General features: G+C 32.3%; 1 protein-coding gene across 3 annotated transcripts in view; it reads right to left on the bottom strand.

Moving 5' to 3' along the window:
* Positions 1–22,744, bottom strand: part of LRBA (LPS responsive beige-like anchor protein) — a 727,005-nt gene that overhangs the window by 574,954 nt on the left and 129,307 nt on the right. For all 3 annotated transcript variants that reach the window (XM_067736701.1, XM_067736700.1, XM_067736702.1), the window contains exons 14-22: positions 20,955–21,123; positions 18,557–18,636; positions 17,196–17,258; positions 15,239–15,336; positions 7,653–7,745; positions 6,323–6,431; positions 5,456–5,537; positions 2,784–2,907; positions 2,299–2,491 (exon numbers count right to left, since the gene is read on the bottom strand). In XM_067736701.1, the coding sequence (XP_067592802.1) occupies positions 2,299–2,491; positions 2,784–2,907; positions 5,456–5,537; positions 6,323–6,431; positions 7,653–7,745; positions 15,239–15,336; positions 17,196–17,258; positions 18,557–18,636; positions 20,955–21,123 (1,011 nt within the window). The remainder of the gene's footprint in view (positions 1–2,298; positions 2,492–2,783; positions 2,908–5,455; positions 5,538–6,322; positions 6,432–7,652; positions 7,746–15,238; positions 15,337–17,195; positions 17,259–18,556; positions 18,637–20,954; positions 21,124–22,744) is intronic.

Genomic DNA, 22,744 nt, shown 5'->3' with positions numbered 1-22,744 from the left:
AAAATCTAATTTATATGGGCACTTCCCTAACTGAGAATTCTCCCAGATATACCTGAAGTCCAATCCAAATTATGTGAAACCAAAACTCAACCGTTATTTTCATTATCTCTTGTAAAGGGAAAAAATAATACTAGCAGAAAATCAGTCCAGACTGCAGTAGCCCACTACAACCGAAACCAGAATAGCTGGGCATCAGCACAACTAAAGTAAGTTAGACAAGAGGTGGCAAAGCATTTCTGTAAAGTGCCAAATAGTAAATATTTTAGGCTTGGGAGCCAAAGAGTCTCTGTCACAAATACTCAATGCTTTTAACATGAAAGCAGTCTTAGAAAATACATAAATAAATACAGGTGGCTGTATTTCAATAAAAATTTATTTACAGAAACAGGCCAGGCCAGATTTGGCCCTCAGGCCATGCTTGGCTGAACCCTGCCTTAGGGGGTCAGCTTAAAACTGGTCAGCTTAAAAATGCAGTGACTAAAACAAAGCCATTTTAGAAAATCACATCTTTGCCTCATTTAGCACTGGATTATTCTCAAACATAAATCTGTAGAGTAATATCTTCCAATCTAAGATATCTTTGTAAAATCCTTATGATAATAACACACCTTCCTCTCACTGAAGAAGGAGGAAGAAGAATGAATAACTCTTACGTACTTACAAATAGCTAAAAGTTATTCAAACACCCAAAAACATATATTTAGGAAATGACAATATATTCCAATAGAATGGCAAAATATTCCAGAGTAATAACTATGATAGTCAATAAAACATTTAAAGATATACCAAATTTATCAATTCTGTTCTTTATCCTTCTAGTCAATTTATAATTAATATTTATTTGTTAACTATATTCCTTCTGTGTATATATAGAAAGAGTTCTTAAACAAGATATAAAAACCATAAACCATAATAGAAACTAATAAATTTTACTACATTATTTGAAATGTAAAATTTCCTCAGAAGACACAAACATAAAACTCCAAACATAAACAGACAAGCAACAAATTGACAGAAGACATTCATAAACAATATAGGTAGCAAAGGATTAAGACCAAGAATACATGAAGAACTCCCACAAAACAACAAAGAAATGAAAATTAGTATTATGGAAACACAGCATTTAAAATTCATCAAATTTGCAAAATTTTTTAAACTCTAGCCATAACAAGTGATAAGGTGATATGAAGCCATGAGAATTTATACATTGCTGGCAAGAATGTAAACTGATATACCACTTTGGAAAAGGAATTGCATTACCTTGTAATGTTTAACATCTGCACCCTACAAATCATCAATTCCACTTCTAGGAACATATATAGAGAGAAACTTCCCAATATATACAAAACGCATCAAAAATGCTCATCAACTGGTAAGCAGATAAAGTCATACCATGGAATACATACAATTGAGAAAATTGACCAACTACATTGGTCAATATGGATGAATCTCAAACAATAAGTAAAAATAGAAAGTTGCTGGAAAATGCATTTAATACAATACCATTCATATTAAGTATACACATGAAAAATAAAATTCTTTAGTGTGTTGTCTGTGTGTCTGTGTGTTTCTATAGTTAAAACATAAATAAGACATAGAAATAATGAAAACACCAAATTCAGGTGAGTGGAAGAAGAGAGAGGGGTTGAAAATGGTAGACAAAGCAATTGGGATAGGGAACCCAATTCTATAAACACTGGTAGGTACATTATTCCTTATACTTTTTTGTATTTCTAGGACATTTCATTAATATTTTTAAACAAAAGCTATACATAAATAACTAACACTGGCTTAAGTTTAAAAAAAGAGAAAGATTAGTGATTCTTCTAAACCAGTTCTTTAACTGACTGCAACATGAGCAAAGGCAAAATTAGCCAGAGCTTTTTCTGTTTAGTCAACCACCTTATACTACTAAAATAACTTCTCATCTCTGAATATTGTGCGCCACCTTGTGTTCAAAAAGCTTCAAAATACTACAAATTTCAGAGAACCATATCTTGAAAATGGCTACTTGAAAATATAAATTCCTTCATGCTGTGTTATAAGGTTTCACTTTATCAACTTAAGCACGCATGAAAATGACATTTGGAACAAAACTATTTTGATAGAGAAGAAGTTGGAAATATTTTATATTTCTTTTTAGTTATTCCCTTTTTTAGTTGTTCACTTCACCGCATTTCCAGAGAATAATCTGCCTTTTTTCCTTGATTTTAAGTATATAAAATTTTGTTGAAGAATAAAACTCAAAATTACAGACATTTAAGATGCTAAAATACACTTTCATTTTAAACAACTTACCTTTGAATGTGTGATTGATAAAGTGTCTACCCACACACGCCAGCCACCCCACTCATATTTGATTGCATGGTAAAGTAGGATTCGGAATATGGCATATACCATTTCTGTTATCTTTTGCTCATCTGAATTCTTAGGATTAAAATAGCAGAGAGAAAGCATCCACTCTTGCCACACAGAACACTGTAGCAAGCTCCTGAAAATTGTAAGAGGACTTGGAATTACTTAAAAAAATAAATCACCTGAAAGAATTCTAAAAATGTAAAAGTTTAAAACAAAACAACCACCTTTATTATGCATCGAAAACAATTAAACAGGGTGGTATTGAAAGCTCAATTAACTGTTTGGTACATTACTTGTATACCTTAATGAAAAAAGCATATAGAAAATTCATTTCATGGTATTTAAAGCAATTTTTCTTAGAAAAAATGGGATTATTCAAAGCTAGACTTGAATATTGCAAATAAATGCTTTCTGATCCTGCTTACCTTCTATTTTCTCTGCTGTTATTAAAAAGTTTAATCATGTCAGAAAGAAAGGCTCTGCGAACTTCCATGCTCTCTGGGCACTGGGGAGAATTTCGAAGTAGGGTTGCAATTACTTTTAGTATCTCTGTAAGACAATTCATAAACTAGTAAAAAACAAAACATTACAAAAAATTCATAATGTAATATCATCAGTATATTTCAATTTCTTTCATTTCTCTGACATAAATGTCTACTGAAAACATCCTCTTCTGTGTTATAAAAAAAAAATCACCTGAGCCAAGACTGACAATACATAGAAAACATCCATAAACAAGAAAGGGATTTTTTAATTTTGTCATTAGAATGTGTAAAGCTAAATTTTAAAAGGTTATAATAAATGAAATTAAATTGTAAACAATTAAATGATGGTAAAATTGCAGACACCTCTCCCTTATCTCTGCCAGTTAGTAAAACTGACCTTAAAAATATCTGTATATAATCAAAATCTCAGAAAAAAGAGAATAAATTCTCAGCTTCTTCAACAAAATCTATACTATGCACATACTCTTTCCTTTATCATTGTGAATTTTAAAAGCTATCAAGATTTCCTTCCATAATTCTAAATCTAAAATTAGATACAAAAATATCAAAAGGAAATTAAAACCTATTTAACACTCCGAACAAATAAAACTGCTACTGTAATGGTCTTAAATATAATGCTGTATAAATTTCTAGTACTAACTTTAAGAAAATAAATTCTTTTAATTACTGAGATACAGAACTTTAAAGAAACAAAAACAGCTATAACCCTGAATTTAAAATTAAATAATATGTCAAAGTTTTACCCAATTAAAAATTGAGGATTTCTAAACCAGCACTTTGCCAAGGTTTTTGGTGATTCTGAAGCAACAAGTTCAAAATATCAGATATGAAGGTAGTTTTATCATAAATTTAATGATATTTTAGGAGCAATTTCTGAACTCTTCAAATGACAAATTCAAATTTTCTCTACCTGCACAATGATTACAATGATGATAATCATAATAATGATAATGACGATAATAGCCACTAATTTTGAGGATATACTATTGTGAGACAAAATATTTAAGAAAACACAGGTATTAATACATTTAATCCTTATACAATGATAGGTTGATACTATTATTATCCCCATTTTAGAGACAAGAAAACTAAGGAACACCTAAATTAATTAATTTACCCAAAAATCACATAACTATTAAGACATGTAGACTAGATTGAAAAGCTAGATGTCCTATGTTTTTAAACACCACATTACACTGCCTATCTTTTCTGCCAGTATATTACATAGATAATATATTTTAAAATTCTTACTTTAGTAAGTCATTTTTCCATAGCTACATAAAATACATTTTATATTATATATATAAAATCAAGGTATTTTCGGGACTTCCCTGTGGTCCAGCAGTTAAGACTCTGCACTGCCAATGCAGGGGGCCTGGGTTCGATCCCTGATCAGGGAACTAGATCCTGCATGCCACAACTAAAAGATGTTGCATGCTGCAACTAAAGATGCCACATGCCAACTAAAATATTCCACATGCTGCAATGAAGATTCCATGTGCCGCAACTAAGACTCGGTTGCCGCCAAATAAATAAATAAATATTTTAAAAATAATAAAATAAAGGTTTTTTACTCTCTAAAATAATGACACCACATCTCCCTAAAGGCTGAGAAAAATTAACCATGTGACATGTGTTTTTAAAATTAGTACTGAAATAGAGTACCACAAACATGACCATAACTCACCACACAAAAGGTAATTAAATTTTGAAACTCTACTGTTATTTTAATATCAATAATCTTAAAAAGATGAGAAATGTACACGTTTTATAAGTGTTTAAGAACTCTAAATATCAAAAGAAAAGACTGGTAACCAAGACTAAGTGCATAAACAATAAAGAAGATGGAAATTTTTCAATTCCAAACTTGGTATTCTTAACTTGACAGTAATTTAAGATGAAAGCTACCTCCATGGTCCATGTAACTTAGCCTGACATCACTAAATCGTGCAATCAAAACTTTACCAAAAATCTGAACATATATTAAAAACCCAAGATCTTATGCATATAATTCTTCAAAACCTCTATATAAACATTTCCACATAACCTAAAGTCAATGTGAAGTTATATTCAACATCAAACACAAATAAAACTAGTATTATATTAATGCCTATAATGAAATATTATTTGAACAATGTGTTTTCAACAATACCAACTTCAGGTTCTTCAGTGATTTTCCTTTTTAGTAGCAAAATCTACTTATAAAAGTATAAAAAGGAAGGCAGTGGGAGAAATGGGAGAAGGTGCTCAAAGAGTACAAACTTCCAGTTATAAGGTGAATAAGCTCTGTGTATGTAATGTATAACCTGGAGACCAGAGTTAACTATACCGTATTATGTATCTGAAAGTTGCTAAGGGAGTCGATCTTAAAAGTTTTCACTACACGTAACACAAAAAAAATAACTGTGTGAAGTGATGGATGTGTTAACTAACCTTACTGTGGTAATCACTTCACAACATATATATATATCAAGTTATTAGATTGTACATCTTAAAAGTACACAATGTTCTATGTCAATTATATTACAATAAAGGTGGAAAAACAAAAAGCAAATATCAAAAAAATAAATAAAAGTATGTTAAATACATACGAGGATTTTGTATCTTAACTGAAGAATCAGGATCTGGATGCTGTTTATGTATCACCTGAGTACAAATCTGTTCTATAAGAATCTACAGAAATGAAACAGTAGATTGTATTAGCATAATCACTGTATTACCATCACTATTTATGAACTTTAAGTACAACACTGAACAACATTAAGTATACAGTCCAGTATTGTCATGCTAAATATCTCTTGCATTATACGGAATAAATAATTTCAACATTGTAACTCTACTTTTACTTGATTATAAAATGAGACATCGGGACTTCCCTGGTGGCACAGTGCTTAAGAATCTGCCTGCCAACGCAGGGGACATGGGTTCAAGCCCTGGGCCGGGAAGATCCCACATGCTGAGGTGCAACTAAGCCCATGCACCACAACTACTGAGTCTGCACTCTAGAGCCCATGAGCCACAACTACTGAGGCCGCGTGCCACAACTACTGAAGCCCACACCCCTAGACCCCATGCTCTGCAACAAGAGAAGCCACTGCAATGAGAAGCCTGCGTACCGCAACAAAGAGTAGGCCCCGCTCGCTGCAACTAGAGACAGCCCACATGCAGCAACGAAGACCCAACGCGGCCAAAAATAAATAAATAAATATTTTTTTTAAAAAAGAGAGACATCAAACAGCCAATACAATGGAGAAAATACTTAAACAGAGATGTCCACACTGTTTAGAAATTCACCAAATAATAGATTTATTAAGATGCAGCCACATTTCCTTTATATAGCTAGTTTCAAAATCGTACATCAAACCTAAATGATCTTATTTCATCTAGACACTACCAACTCAATTATACAGGTATTTTCATAAGAAATTAGGAAGATTAAATTCTAACTACATTCCTACCTCAAATAGGACATTATATGTGGTCATTGTGATTAAATTTGTCTGAAGCATGAGTCTTTCAGCTAGCAATGAAAACAATCCATGTCCAAGCATGACTTCAGCTTTTCTTCTGCAATTACATAGAAAAAAGAAAATCAAATGCAGAGTTTTATTATTCACTATTTAGTATGCATGCTGATGAAGGAGACACAAAAAGGTTTTTCACATTATTAACAAATTCCAACTCAATAATGCCCCAATTTTCTTAGACCTAGAACTTATAAGGCCACAAAATCTTTAATAGAGAAATACAAACTACAAATACATAGGCACAATTGAAGTTTTAAAAAAATATGACTGGCTATGCCACAGCACAGCAAAAACTGTCACCAAAATCTTCAAAACAATTATTTATTAACTAGCTGCTTCTCTCCATTAGCCATGAGCTAAGCTCTACCTTAAATAATAATCTAAAGCCGACGAAGTAAAGTAGAAAAACAATGTGGAAGAAAAGGTAGAAGACATGCAAGAGAATTTTTAAACGAATACTGTAAAGATAAATATATCAATACTAAATTAAACTTCCAAGCAAAACTTTAGAAACTGAAGGATCACAAACTTAATTCTACCCCTGGGTTTATCAAATGTTTTCTGCAAATGACCGGATATTATATATTTTAGGTTTTGTGGACCATATGTTCTCTGTAGTAACAAATCAACACTGCTGTTATAATGTATAAACAGCCATAGATAATAAGCAAATAAATGATTGCGGCTGTGTTCCAATGAAACTTTATTTACAGTCAGCCAGCTGGATTCAAAATAAAGATTACAAGTTTACCAATACTTTTCTACCACCAAAATTGTTCATTTTGGACAAATTTGGTGGTGTCCATTTCTGGTATAAGGAACGATAGGTAGGACATGAATATCTGTATTCAGCTAAGACAAAAGGAAACATGGGAGTTTCAGTTTTAGTTACACATACAGCAGAACACAGTATGTGACAAATAACCAGGTTACTATGTTAGCTTTATAGTAAAAAGCAAAAAATGATCAAGCCACCTGAAATGAAGTCCCTACCTAGATTTACCTAGAATTCAACTTATACAAATGTATTCTTACAATAAACAACACAAAAGGAAAATTTAAATAAAAACATAAACAATATACTCCTGCTCCCTACTTCATTTTTAATGTGCAGAAATGGGATTAAATTTATTAGCATTTTATGAATAAAAATAAATAAAAGATAGACGAGGGTAACCACAGAACGTAAATACTATTCCCAAGATTTATAAAATAAATATGTAATATACAAGGGTCCATTTTAGATTTCATGCATACTCACTTTGGGGCCAGGTGTTTTAAAAAATAGCCCATTGCCTTGAGAGCTTGTACTCTGATTCCTTCACTTGTTGATGCCATAAGTTTATAGATAACTCTGAATAAATAAAAATTAAAAACAAATTACTATGAGTATATATTTCAAAAGTAAATACCTAAGATATACTCGTGTATATTTTTTCATATAGTCACATAATTTTAAACCTAACTTCAAGTAAGATATGGGTGAATTTAATATACATTTCTGACATTTAAAAACTTGTTTATCAACTACATGTTGTCTTCAAGAAACCCACTTTAAATATAGACACATATAGATAAAAAGTAAATGAATGGACAAAAATATACCATGTTAATTTAACACTAATCAAAAAGCAAGAGCAGCTATATTAATTTCAGAAAGAGAAGACTTCAAAGTAAGGAAAGTTATCAGGGATAAAGAAGGGCATTACATCATGATAAAGGGGTCAATTCTCCAATATGACATAACAATCCTTAACATGTATGCACCTAACTATAGAGCCTAAAACTGTGTGGCAAAAACTGACAGAACTGCAAGGAGAAACAGATGAATCTATTATCATAGCTGGAGATTGCAAAACCCCTTTCTCAAAAATGGACAGATCCAGCAGGCAGAAAATCAGTAAGGACATAGTTAACCTCAAAAATACCATCAATCAACAGGATATAACTGACATCTATAGACTACTTCATTCCACAATAGTAGGATACACATTTTTCTCCAGCTCACATGGAACATTCACCAAGTAGACCACATCCAGGGCCATAAAACACACATAAGCAACAAATATAAAGACTGGAAATTATATAAAGTTTGCTCTCAGACCATAATGGAATTAAATTAGAAATCAGTAACAGAAAGATAACTGAAAAACCCCCAAAATACTTGGAGATTAAACAACATACCTCTAAATAGCATGTGGGTCAAAGAAGAAATCTCAAAAAATTAAAAGTATTTTCAACAAAATGAAAATGAAAGCACTACTTATAAAAATCTCTGGGATGTTGCAAAAGCAGTGTTTACAGGAAAATTTATAGCACTGAATGCATATATTAGAAAAGAAGAAAGATCTGAAATCAATAACATAAGTTTTCACTCTAGGACACCTGGAAGAGAAAATTCAATTCAAAGTAAGCAGGAGAAAAATAATAAGTATTAGAGTAGAAATCAATAAAATAGAAAATAAAAAATCAATAGAGAAAAATCAACAAAACCAAAAGCTGCTTCTTCAAAAAGATCAATAAAATCAGTAAGCTTCTATCCAAGCTAAGGAAAAAGAGAAAGGATGTAATTTACTAATATCAGAAATGAAAGCAGGGCTATCCCTACAGAATATTAGTGCTACTGATGCTACCTGACTTCAAGACTTACTGTAAAGCTACAGTAATCAAGATAGTGTGGTACTGGTAAAAGAATACACAAATAGATCAACAGAGAGCCTAGAAATAGACCCACATAAATCTAGTCAACCAATCTTTGACAAAAGAGGAGCACAAGCAAGACAATTAACAAAGATATTCTTTTCAACAAATGATGCTGAAACAACAGGACATCCACATCCAACAAATGAATCTAGACACAGACTTTACACTCTTCATAAAAATTAACTCAAACGTGGATGGATCTAGAGACTGTCATACAGAGTGAAGTAAGTCAGAAAAAGAAAAACAGATATCGTATATTAACGCATATATGTGGAACCTAGAAAAAGGGTACAGATGAACCAGTTTGCAGGGCAGAAACTGAGACACAGATGTAGAGAACAAACGTATGGACACCAAGGGGGGAAAGCTGCAGGGGGTGGGGGTGGTGATGTGCTGAATTGGGAGATTGGGATTGACATGTATACACTGATGGATACAAAATGGATGACTAATAAGAACCTGCTGTATAAAAAAATAAATAAAATTAAATTAAAAAAAAATTAACTCAAAATGGACCTCAATGTAAAACGCAAAACCATAAAACTCCTAGAACACAACAGAGAAAACCTAGATGACCTTGGGTATGGTGATGTCTTTTTACTTACAACACCAAAGACATGATCCACAATAAAAATAAATGATTAGCTGGACTTCATTAAAATTAAAAACTGCTCTGCAAATGACTGTATCAAGAGAATTAGAAGACAAGGCATAGACTAAGAGAAAATACTTGCAAAGGAAACATCTGATAAAGCACTGTTAACCAAAATATGCAAAGAACTCTAAAACTCAACAATAAGAAAACAAACAACTGGATTTTTAAAAAAATAGGCCAAAGAACTTAATAGATACCTTGACTAACCAAGATGGCGTAAGGATAATACAGCCTTTCTATTTTGTGTATTAGAACCACAACTATAGAAAAAACACAAAAAGCAACCTCCAAAGTACTCCAAAGACTAAACAAAACTAGGTGCATTGGGGTAGGGGAGTTAATACTTGCAGATTACCCATTTCAGAAGTAAGAGTCTCAATTTTCAATTTTCTTTTGTAAATATGACCCATGAGTGGGTCCCTGTCTCAGAGTTCGTTTCTGTCAGAAGTTCGGGTAGCTAATATTCTGAGAAAAACTGTCCTTCTGGTTAGAGGAACTAAGAAAATGGGTCCTTATAGGCTAGAGAGAGTCATGAATAGGAGCAAACAGGAGAGAAGGATCATCAAAATCTGTGTAAAAACCTGCAAAAGCCCTAAACTGACCCAAGAGATGCAATGTATGGGGCAGACTCAGACCAGAATAATAATTTAATATTCTAAATTGAAAGAAGACCTGAATTACCACCCAATTCTCAGCCTAATCCCTGAGTAGTGCATGTACAAGAAAAACCCAAAGCAAGACAAGAGAGGTTTTAAAAATGAAGTGCCATCAGAACCACCATCCACAAAGGACAGGCAGAACTTGCAGTCTGACCCTTCTTGCCAAAATAAACCAAAACAAAACAAATCAACATTTGTTAACAGATCATAACAAGTCCCAGAGTTGATTTTAAAAAAAAGATAACACAACATCCATGATAGATTAAAAAACACTTAATGTACAAAGAACAAAGAAAATGTGACAATTTCTCATGGGAAAACACAATGAACAGATGCTGATGGGATAGGCAATTCTTGCAATTATCCCACAAAGATTTTTAAAGCTATTATAACTATGCTCCAGAAGGTAAAAGTAAACACAGTCTAAGTGGATCAGAAAACAAAGTTCTCATCAAAAGAAAGTATAAAAATTAACTGTATTGAAATTATACAACTGAAATGTACAAGAGCTGAAATATTCATGAGATGGGCTCAACATCAAAATAGAAAAAACAAAGAAAAAGTTTATAAACTTGAAGATCAAGTTTATCATACATGTCAAATTTCTATATCAATAGAAAGTATCAAATCTGAAGAACAGAGACAAAAATTATTGAAATAAACTAAAAAGAAGCTGAGGGAGATGTGCATTAAGACCTCTAATATTCAAGCCACTAGAAATCCAAAATGAAAGAGAAAGATACACCTGAAACAAAAAAATATTTTAAAATAAGAGCATAAAACTCCTCAGACTTGGTGATAAAAAAAAAAGAAAATGAAATTTCAGGGAGTATGGTTGGGGAAGAACGAAAGAATGTGTCCTGAAAGCAAATATAAAAATCTAATACATTATATTTAGCAGAGAAAAGATTTGATTTATCATAGGTTTCCTTCTTCGAAATCATGGAGGCCAACAGACAGCGGGAAAATAGTTTAAAGTATTGAAAGAACAAAAACTAGAAACAGAGAATTCTACATGCAGCAAAAATATCCTTGGGCAAAGGCCAAATAAAAGCATTTTCAGAAGAAAAACTAAGAAATCATGTTTCCAGCAAAACTACTCAACAAGAAATGCTTCCTTCATGAATTAAGAGTAAAAGAATTATAGATATCTGAATAAACATAAGTTTTTTCTCCTCTTAAATTCTTTAAACTACATATTACAAGTGAAATTAAAAATTATAACATTGTCTAGAGAGGCTTATGATACATTAGATACAAAAAGGAACAATGGTGGAGCTTAAAGGTATCAATATACTTGCAGTGGTTCCATATTTTATTTGAAGACACAGAATATTAACTCTAGGTATACTGTGAAATCTCTAAAGCAACCAATAAAAATTTACACAAAGAGATAGATCCAAAACCTAATAGAAATTAATTTTCAAAGTATTCTAAAAGAATTTAAATACAAAGCAAAGGAAAAACAAAGGAAAAATTATATTGAGACAAATAAATAATAAAACACTTAGATGAAAATAAAGCTATAATCAATAATTACATTAAAAGTAAATAGTCAAAACACATTGAAAAGACTAAGTGCCTCAGAGTACATTTTAAAAAATAAAACATCCAACTACACTGTGTGTATTAGTCATTGTTTTCTATAGAAGGAGAACCAACAGGTTGTGTATATATACAGAGACAGATATTTATTTTAAAAAACTGGCTCACACAACTGTGGAGGCTAAGTCCAAAATCTGCAGGATACACAAGTACTCTGGAGATTGAGGAAAACATAACCCAAGTCCAAAGGCATTGTGTTGGTAGAATTCCTATTTATTTTATTAATACCTTCAACTGATTTGATAGGCCCACCCACATTATAGATGGTAACCTGCTTTATTCAAGGTCTGCCAACTTAAATGTTGACCACATTCAAAAAATGATTTCACAAAAATATCCAGGATAATGTCTGACCAAATATCAAGGAACTACGGCCCAGCCAGTTGACACAAAATTATCCATCATACTGTGTACATAAGAAATTCAATTAACTATAAAGATATAGATAAATTAAAATGGAAAAAAAGATATACTATGCAAACACAGAGTAAAAGAAAGCTGGATTAACCATATAAATATCAAACTAAGTAGATTTCAGATCAAGAAACATTTCCAGGTGGAAAAAAAGGAAAAAACATAATTATAAAAGCATTAATTCCCCGACAAGGCATAAAAATCCTCAATATAGATAAATTTAATATCTGAGTTAAAATACCTGAAGCAAAAAATGATAAAAATACAAAGAAAGAAAAAGAGAAAAAAGCATATTTATAGTCAGAGATTTCAATAATCATATCTCAATAAATGACAGAACAAGTAGACAAAGAAGCAGTAATGGCACAGAAGATTTGAAAAATGGTAGCCAACTTAGCCTACTTGACATTTATAGAACACTCCATCCAACAAAACAACATCAAAATACATGTACTTTTCTGGTGTGCATGGAACATTTACCCAGATATACCATATGCTGGACCATAAAGCAAGTCTCAATAAATTTTAAAGGATTCAAGTCATACAAAGATCCTCATAGACCAAAATGAAATTAAATTAAAATTCAAACAGGGACTTCCCTGGTGGTCCAGTGGCTAAGACTCCACGCTCCCAATGCACAAGGCTAGGGTTCGATCCTCTGTCTGGGAATTAGATCCCACATGCCACAACTAAGAGTTTGCATGCCGCAACTAAGATCATATGCAGCCCAATAAATAAATAAATATTTTTTTAAAAAAGAAAAGAATCCCATGGCCAAGTTAGCATAGGAAGCCCAGCGATTAATGATTAAAAAAAAATTAAAATTCAAACTTAAAAAGATCTCTGGAATATACTTCTAAATAACACATGGATAAAACAAGAAAAAAGTATTTCGAACTGAATAAAAATGACATTAAACTGAAAGTGCTTAGGAAGAAATTTAAAGCACTAAATACCTATATTCAGAAAGAAGAAAGATCTCAAAACAGTGACAATGAATAAATTTGATTAACCTCTAGCCAGATTGATTTGGAAAAAAGAAAGAAGAAAAAGTATTAGTGTCAGAAATGAGAGCGGTAAAATCACTGCAGGCTTCTCAGATATTTAAATGAAAATAAAGGAACAACTTTATATCAATAAATTTGACAGTTTACATGAAACAGACAATTCCTTGATAGATAGAAACTTACCAATACTTATCAAAGAATAAACAGATAATCTAAACAGCCCTATATCTATTAAGAAAATTGAATTTGTAGCTAAAAACATCCCTACAAAGAAAATTCCACTCCTAGCTAACTTCACTGGTAACTTTTAGCAAACACTTAAAGAATAAATAATAATAATTCTATACAAACTCTTCAAGAAAATTAAAGAGTAGGGAATACTTCCCAAATCATTCTATGAGGTCAGCACTTACTCTGGCACTTAAATCAGCAGACTTTGAATATAACAAATTACCCTTCATAATGTGGGTGCCTCATCCTAACAGTTGAAGGCTTTAATAGAAAAAAAGAAAGGACCTCCCTAGAGGAAGAGGGAATACTGTCAGCAGACTGCCTTTGGACTCAAACTGCAACATCAACTCTTATCTGGGTCTCCACCTGCCAGCCTGCAAATTTTGGAGGCTTCCACAATCACATCAGCCAATTCCTTAACATAAATCTCAATATCCCTCCCTCCGTCCCTCCCTCTCTCTCTCTCTCTCTCCCTCCCTCTCTTTCAGGCATACACACACACACCCACACCCTTTTGGTTCTGTTTCTCTGCGAATCTCTGAAAATACACTCCTTAGGTATAATGTATAAAGTCATCTTCTATCTTACAGAGAATGAGTACTGAAAGGTAACAAATAAAAACTTTGTAATAGAGGATTGATATGGGAAATTTATTATAACTAAATCAGTAAATTAGTTACTGTAGCTGATCATCCAGCAAAGTAGCTGTTAAACTTTTGTAGCCCAAAAACCTTCTCATTAAACGAAAGATTTAAAACAAAAGTATTTTCTTTTGTTACGATGATTGTTGCAGACTGAATGTGTGCTCCTCAATTCACATGTTAAAGCCCTAAGCCCCGCAGTGGCTGTATTTGGAGATGGGGCCTATAAGAAATCAATTAAGATTGAATGAGGTCATAAGGGCGGGTCCCTGATTCGACAGGATCAGCGTCCTTATAAAAAAAAAAAGACTAAAGAGCTTGTTCTCTCTCTCTCTTTCTGTTCGTGCACACACACACAAAATCATGTGAACACACAACAAGAAGGTGGCTGTGTACAACCCAAAGGGAAAGCCCTCACCAGACACCAACGCTGCTGGCACCTTAATCTTGGGCTTACAGTCTCCAGGACTATGGGAAAACAAATTTCTGGTGTTTAAGCCACCTGCTCTAGGGTATTTTGTTAAGGCAGCCCGAGAGGACTAATACAATGATGATTTGGGATTGGGGTTGGAAGAGGTTATGTTTTAAAGGGAAGATAGAGATCTTCTCTTGGATCACAATTGAATATTTTTGTTTTAGGACCTAAAGATAAGTCTGCTGAAGAATTTGACCTTACAATAGCAGTATAACAGCACTAACCATACAAAATACTGGAATGATTTGCCTGATCTGTCCTCATATACTAAATAGTAGTAACACAGCCTCTATATTTAAAGATTTTTTCAAAAAACATAAGACATGAAATAAAAAGCTCTTGTATCTTAAATCATTTTATAAGATCCAGTAATAATTTTCATATCTAAGAATCTGTCATTTCCAAACTGATCTCTTCTATTAAATATATTAAAATTCTTGAAATGTTAAACTCTTACCGTAACCCATTCCTTTGGTCAAAAGCAGGTATCATAGAATTAGGATGTTCTGACATTAATGCAACAAGCAGCTGTAGGACATCCATTAGATTGTCATCCTAAAATTATTTTAGAATTTTTTTAAATAAAGAAAAACAACTTATTTGGACAATGACTATTTCTCAAACAATGAATTTTAACTTAAAAAAAATAAGTAGACAGCTATACGAATCCACTCTTTGTAAGCAAACATTCTTTACATACACATGTTCACCTGCATAACTCAAAATACACAACACCAAATAGTCAAATAATTTCTTAATCAAAGATATAAAATGTCTCTTATACTGTATCAAGACTTCCTAAAACATATTCCATTGATATAATACATACTGATTTACAGATTTTTTTTTTTTTAAAGGAAGGATTATACGGCAAGAAATTGGGCAGGGGGGAGGAAGAACAGGTTGTTCTTTTTATTACAGCAAGACATATTGAAGCTTTAATATGCTAATAGATGTTGTGATATGCTGGTAGTGCTGGGGACAACATACTGTGTATCACTTTCTAAACTTATTTAACTAGGACCACTGTGCACTAAGCCTCTCAAGAAACTAGTTCTGAAAGAAGACCTTTTGGGAAATGATAACTGGATAGTTCTCTTATATTATCTGTTGTTAGTATTAAAGATATAGATAAACAATAAATGTTTATTGTGTCAACATGCTACTGTATATGGTATAATTTGATAACATTTGCATAAGAGCACAGTAGTAAACACATATGAGTACTGAAATCTAAAAATTTCAGGAAAATCCTTTACAACCTCTGTTGCATATCATTAGGGCCTACTTGGGCATTACAAATCCAAAGACTAAAGGGAAGCAGCAGTTAGTCATCTCTATGGTAGTGTGCCTCCAGGTTTCCATTCACTGCTTTTGAACTTTTGCTGTGGAAGCTACCTGAATATTTAATTTTCAATATGCTAAGTAAATGGTCTAGAAGTAGGGCACTGAGACTTTGGAAAACTGTTATTTGAAGGACCTGAAAAATCCCTGATTTAATAGTTTCAGAGAAAACAGAAGATCACTGTGACTTCCCGTTTCTCCCTTATGAAATATTTTGGTCCCTAAGGGTCAAGAAAATCTAAAAATAAAATAGAATATCCTATTCAAGAAGAAAAAGAAATCACAATCATTAATGTTTGAGTTAAATATGATCCAATCAGGAAATTTAACCCATTCTTTTCTGCCCCAATTAACAAAGATAGGTCCAAACCATATCTCTCATCTATTAATGATTTTAAAAGGCACTATATCATGCTGTAACAAATATGTGAACTCAGAAAAAATGAATTATAACACAGGAATGTAAATTATCATATAAATGTGCTTTATATGAAATTAATTTCAGATTCTACTTATTTAAAACATGTTTAATCTGATTATTTATTTAGACTATATCTGGCATATATTACATTTTTGCAATGCTAAAAAATAAAGGAAAAAACCCCAGACATTTCAACCTATTTATTTTCAACCTCCTTTTCAACCATATACTTTTAAATCAACCATAAATGAGTTGTTTAACTTAACGGTATTTGATTATACAAAATCAGTGGGAAGACTTATGAATTTAAAAGTCCAATCATTTTTAGTCATTTTCATTATCTATTTTTCCATTTCTTACACTGGTTCCTGGAAATAAACTGAAAGTATTCTTTGGTATAGCTTATTACTAGGTCAATGAGATCTAATTTTAACACTTTTTAAAAGCCTTTCATGATTATTCGCAAAGGCATCTTGTGGTAATAAAGAATATTTAAATGAAGATTGCTAACATTTAGTTCCTAGATACTAAATACTCTCCATTATAGTTACATCATTAATGAAAGATTTCTTTAACTATTTTACTTTTAAAAACGCGCATCATGCGACTTCAAAAAATAAAATCCCAACATATAAAATTCAAATGTTACCTCATGCATAGTGAGTAGATAATTAAGAATGGCCTGTAGCTCATCTTCCTTTACTCCAGAATCCTTTAAAAACATAAGACAACTATCTTATGCTTACATATATAAAACTTTTTTGAAAATGGAAATTATACACACAGATTTCTCAACTTGGTGAGTTGCTATAAATATAAAAAGATAATGTAATATAAAAATCTAAATTTAAAATAAAATTTCGGGGAAGCACTAAAGACATGCAGTATGCAACACAGTGTAGAAGTCAAAAGAGATCAGACATCAGTATCCCGTTTTTGGCACCTTATATGATAACCTATCTAGTAAAGCTTCAGAATCTTGGCATAAACAAAAATAATAATTAAAAACAAGTAAAAGGGTATTACTCAACACCTATCACTCCTCTAAATACAGAAGACAATTTTTCTGTTTTTTTTTTCTATTAAATTTGGACAGTAAAATGAATAGTTTCTAAAATTACCAAGTTAAAATGTCAGGTACTAAAAATTGAGTAGTAATTTCACTGGGAAAAACACTGCACTTTTTAAATAGGAATGCATTATGAAAATTTTCAAACTACTGTATTTATTAATCATAAAACAAAGCTGAAATCTCAAAAAAGAACAATAAGAATTAGGAAACAAAACACACTAGGAAAGAATAGAAACAGACAATTTAAAGGTCAAATTTTTTAATAAATGGAAATAAGATATCTGACTCTGAAAGATATACTAACAGTTAGGTCCATTTACCATAACACTATGTGACAGCTAATAAAGCATTAAATTTTAAAGAATAAGAAATAAAATGATATAGGAAAATACCGAATGAAACACTGGCAACAAATATATTTATATATTGGCATCTTATAATACCAAAACACCATCCTTAAAAATAATATTAAATTTTACTTTACTGATAGTAGAATGAAATGGGACAAAATGTAATCATTTCTATCTGGTACATTTATATAGGAAAATTATTTTTCAAAATCTGAATGTCAGGTACAAGGAATCTCTAAAATTGAATCCTCCTTGAGGAGCTCTGTTGACTACTGTATCACCAGTTCTAAGAAGAGTAGAAGTAATAGAAACTCAGTAAATATTTGCTGAATGAAAGAATGAATACACCTGAACTCCAACAGAAATTCATATAATACATATTATGATTATCAATTTCCAATTCTGCATTAATGTTTATCAATTATATGCCTAAGGAGAAAAAACAAACAAGGAAATAAATATCTTTAAAAGTTTTTTCCACTGTGTAAACCTATTAATAGAGCAAAGAGTAAACAAAACAAGATTGTATTTTATGTGAAATTTTAAGTTCAATACACACATGCTATAGGGTAAGAAATATGAACTCACCTTCATCACTAATTGCTTAATGAACATCAACAAGAACGCTCGTAGAGAAAGCATTTCTTTTTGATTAGGTCGTGGTCCATCTTTTAAAAAGACAAACACATACACACACACTGAGTATTTCAAAAACCTCAAAGTTAAGTATAAAATTCTCATTCCCAATAGTTTTTCCACCTATTTATAAGAAACATAAAGGTCAGTTTCCTGAAGAGTTTAATGCCTCTAGAAGGACGAGCATTCAATCTCACATGCAATTGTATATACAATGCTCCAAATGTACAAAATGGGTTATGTAGAAACTACAATGAAAATGTTTGTTTTTGGGTTAAGGTCAAAGGAATTTTAAAACATAAAAATGAGGTAACAAATTTATACTTAGTTTTAAAAGACTCTCTTGGAATGTTACTATGGTAACATAAGTTTATAAAGAAAAAAGCAAAAGAAAATCTAAACTTTATATGTGAATTTAGTATGAAAAAACTTTTTTCTATTGAGACCATTGTATAAGCTAATACAAAAAGCTCAAAGTACACCTCAACACAGTATCGTTTATGAAGAAGGGAAACATTGTGTTGACCTCCTCTGACATCTCCTCCTCTTCTTGAGAAAGTGCTTGGTCACACATGGCTCACATTAAAGTCAATTTTCATGTCTCAAACATACAATTCCCAAGTAGAAAGCTTGTAGAAAGCTTTTGAAACCAAACACCCATTGTCCTAAGATCCTAATTTAAGTACTTGTCTGCCTCATATTTTCTGCAATTTTCCCCCCACTAATCACTATTTACAGCTAGCTCCTGGACCACCAAAGCATAGGACCACCATTACCTTGAACAGATCAATTAAAATAGGAAGAAAATTGTTTAAAATCTGTTCCACATGACAATTCCTAGACAAAGAATAGGTTACAGAGTTACAATACAATCACAAAGTTTGTCCAGCTCTCTCACTTGAAGTATAAGACTTTCCCAAGGTCACTAATCAGTTATAAAATCAAGGCCAGAATATAATACTAACACCTAGGACAGTACATGACACACCTACAGCACCATGAAATAGTCAGAAGGAAATTATAGCCAAGTTCTAGATCTGCCACAACCTCTTCAGCTTAAACAGATCATGTAACTTCTATATGTCCTCATAGCTTTCTAAATTATAGCTAGCATATTGTCTGAGAATAAATCGAGTTTATTTTGAAAGGGATAGAAAAAGTATTATACAAATATGAAACCTCGTCTTTGTAAATCATTGAACAACCAAAGCCTTTGAGTAAAATCAGAATGTATGTTGTTAGACTCTCCAGCATCTATTTCCTGATTTCAAGCAACAGCTCTCAATTTTTATAAAGGGACTGAACCCATCTTCACACTCACATCATGTGTTTTGGAGGTAAGAAGGGCCTCCATGCCTGGGCAATCTGAAGAATACCTGCCACACAGATGGACAAACGAGCCAACAAGCAACAAAGAGACTAAAAGGAACCTGTGCTGGAAATGCTCAATACAGGCAGATGCTCTTTCAATGGATTTAAATTTGTGAGGATGTGAAGGTAGAGTGGTTGTCTGCCACTCTAAAAAGAGAAAGATTATATGAAAAAAGCCAACACAGAAGAACTGGGAAATTGAGGGAGACAAACTGGGTCCAAAGGCTGTATTTTGAACCCCTGTACCAAGTCCTACTGAAACTACCAGTTTATATGAGCTGGTTAACCCTCTTTTATGATATAAGCCAATTTGAAGCAGGTTTGGTAATACTTAAAACCAAAAGAGCCACCATTTGTGAAACTTTTTATTTTGATCCCTTCCAAGAACTACTGACATGATCAATGAACACTATCCTTCCAGTAATTTAGTCCTGGTTATATAGGAAAATAATTACTGAAATTCTGTAGTTTCATTATATTATTTATTAGAAGCAGATACTCCCTAGCCCTGGAAAAACTCTCCATCTCCCAAACAACACTGTTGTCAATGATTCTCATTGGGATAACTAGACTCAACATCAATACCAGTGGCTAATACAGAATTTCTTCTCATTCTCAATGCCTTAAAAATCATCCTAGACATATTTGCCCTCAAACAACTCATACTAGCAAAAGTACCATTCTTCTATAAAAGTAGCAAGTTATTAACCTCTGGCAACCACGATTTAGGACAAACTATTAAAATTATCAATGAGATTTAAAATTTTACCATGATGAGATTTAGGAAAACTTCCAGCAGAGTGTAATAGTATTGGGAAAGACAGAAAGAGACAGAAAGAGAGAGAGAAAGAGAGAGAGAGAGAGAGAGAGAGAGAGAATGAAAGAAAGAGAGAGAGAGAGAGAGAAAGAAAAGAAAAGAAAGAAAAAGAAAATCCTGATTTGCCATATATATATAATGTAATATACAGAGATGATATACCTAATCCTTTTGGGGTGATACCACTCCGATCCTGAGGATTCACTGCCCAATAGTAGTACTTCAGTGTGTGCATGATGAGAAGCACTGTTCCAACTCTCCGAATGGCATTATATATGTTGACTGTACCAATGAATTCCGTAGACAGATAAGTATAGAGTGTCAACTGAACCTACAGAATCAAAATGAAGAGCTCAAATCAAAGAAGCTGACCAGCATTTTACCTCTGTTTCCAGGAATACCCTCAGCTGCTCTACCTGGACCATACTTGTTCCAAAAAGCAAGCTGCTTAGTTTGATAATAACATTCATGTTAACAGATAACACATATCCACTGACACATACAGGCACACATACTCCTTATAAAATAAAAGCAGGCAAATGCTTCTTATACAGTAGCACTATAAAGTAAACACCCCCAAATATATCAAATTTTTGCAGCACTATTCCATGGAAAAAACTGTTTGGTTTCTATTTAGCAATCAGCAATTATTCATGAACTTATGTAACTTCTTTATAACAAACCTACTACTTATGCTATGTATAGTTGTTTTCAAAAGCTAGAAATTGTCTTTGTTTTAGAGAAAATTGTCTCTGTTTTAGAGAAAATTAGCAGCTGGAATAACTCAAAAGAAACAAAAAAGAAGTAGAAGTAACAAAAAAAGTAAGAAAAAGTCAAAAGAAAGAAAATCATATAAAAATATGTAAAGCCTACCTTAAGAAATATTTATTAGAAAAATAGGATTCTGTTATAACAGCTTATTACTACAAAGACTGTAATTATAAAATTATAGTCTCTAAAATTCAAAAACAATTATACTTTCGTACTCATAATAGCACAAAATAAGGACCACTTTTGGTCTACTTTCATATCAAAATCAAGAATACTTTATAAACTAAACAATACTAAGTATGGTATTAAATTTGGCCCAAAGCCACGCTACTCCTGATCATTTACAACTGAACATTTATGTTACCTTCCCAGACACTGAGGGCATTTTCATTTTTAACCCTGAAAGATAAAAATTAGTTGTGTATCTTCCACATGCCCTGTAAACAATCAAGGTTAAATAATTAGGGAGTCAATCAGTAATCATTCACGGTAAAGAGTGGCAGATTCTGAACCACTTAAAATTGAGGCTTGGAAGATGCTTGTAGTTTAGAAAACCATAAATATGCTATAATCCACAGACTTGCTGAAAGATAACATTACTTTGATGTAGCTACTGCTGTTCAAATAGATGGGCCCAGCTTACTTGTCACTGAGGATACATAGCACTTTCTACGACATGGTTCAAATTCTTAACCATGCTGTTTCAGTCATGCAGAAAATATCTACCTCCACCTATATGTGCAGCACTGTATTATTGAAAATACAGTGGCATAGACACTGTCCCTCAGTAGCTGAAAATCTAATGGAGAATATAAAAAATACACAAATTTAAGTGAAAAAATAAAAGGTAATAAAGACACCTCACCTACTGAAACAGAAGAAAGGTCATGTGGCAATAAACAAGTGCCATACAGCTATTAAATACTATTAATTCAGAGGCCAGAGAAATTATTTTAGGGTAAGCTAAAACAGTCAAGAAAAGTTTCACTAATAAAGGCAGTATTAAGGTAGCCTTTGAAGATGAGTAGAACAATAGGTAGACAGAACAAAAGAGGAAATTTCAAACAGGGAAAACGGTGGATGATACAAAAAGTTTTGCCAAATCTAGAACAACCATCCTCATTCTTGACTGTGCATTAAAATACCTGAAAAACATTTTAAAAATACCGATGTCTGGGTCC

This window comes from Pseudorca crassidens, chromosome 4, assembly GCF_039906515.1.
Source record: "Pseudorca crassidens isolate mPseCra1 chromosome 4, mPseCra1.hap1, whole genome shotgun sequence".
Taxonomy (NCBI): domain Eukaryota; kingdom Metazoa; phylum Chordata; class Mammalia; order Artiodactyla; family Delphinidae; genus Pseudorca; species Pseudorca crassidens.
This window is presented reverse-complemented; position numbering and strand designations above follow the sequence as displayed.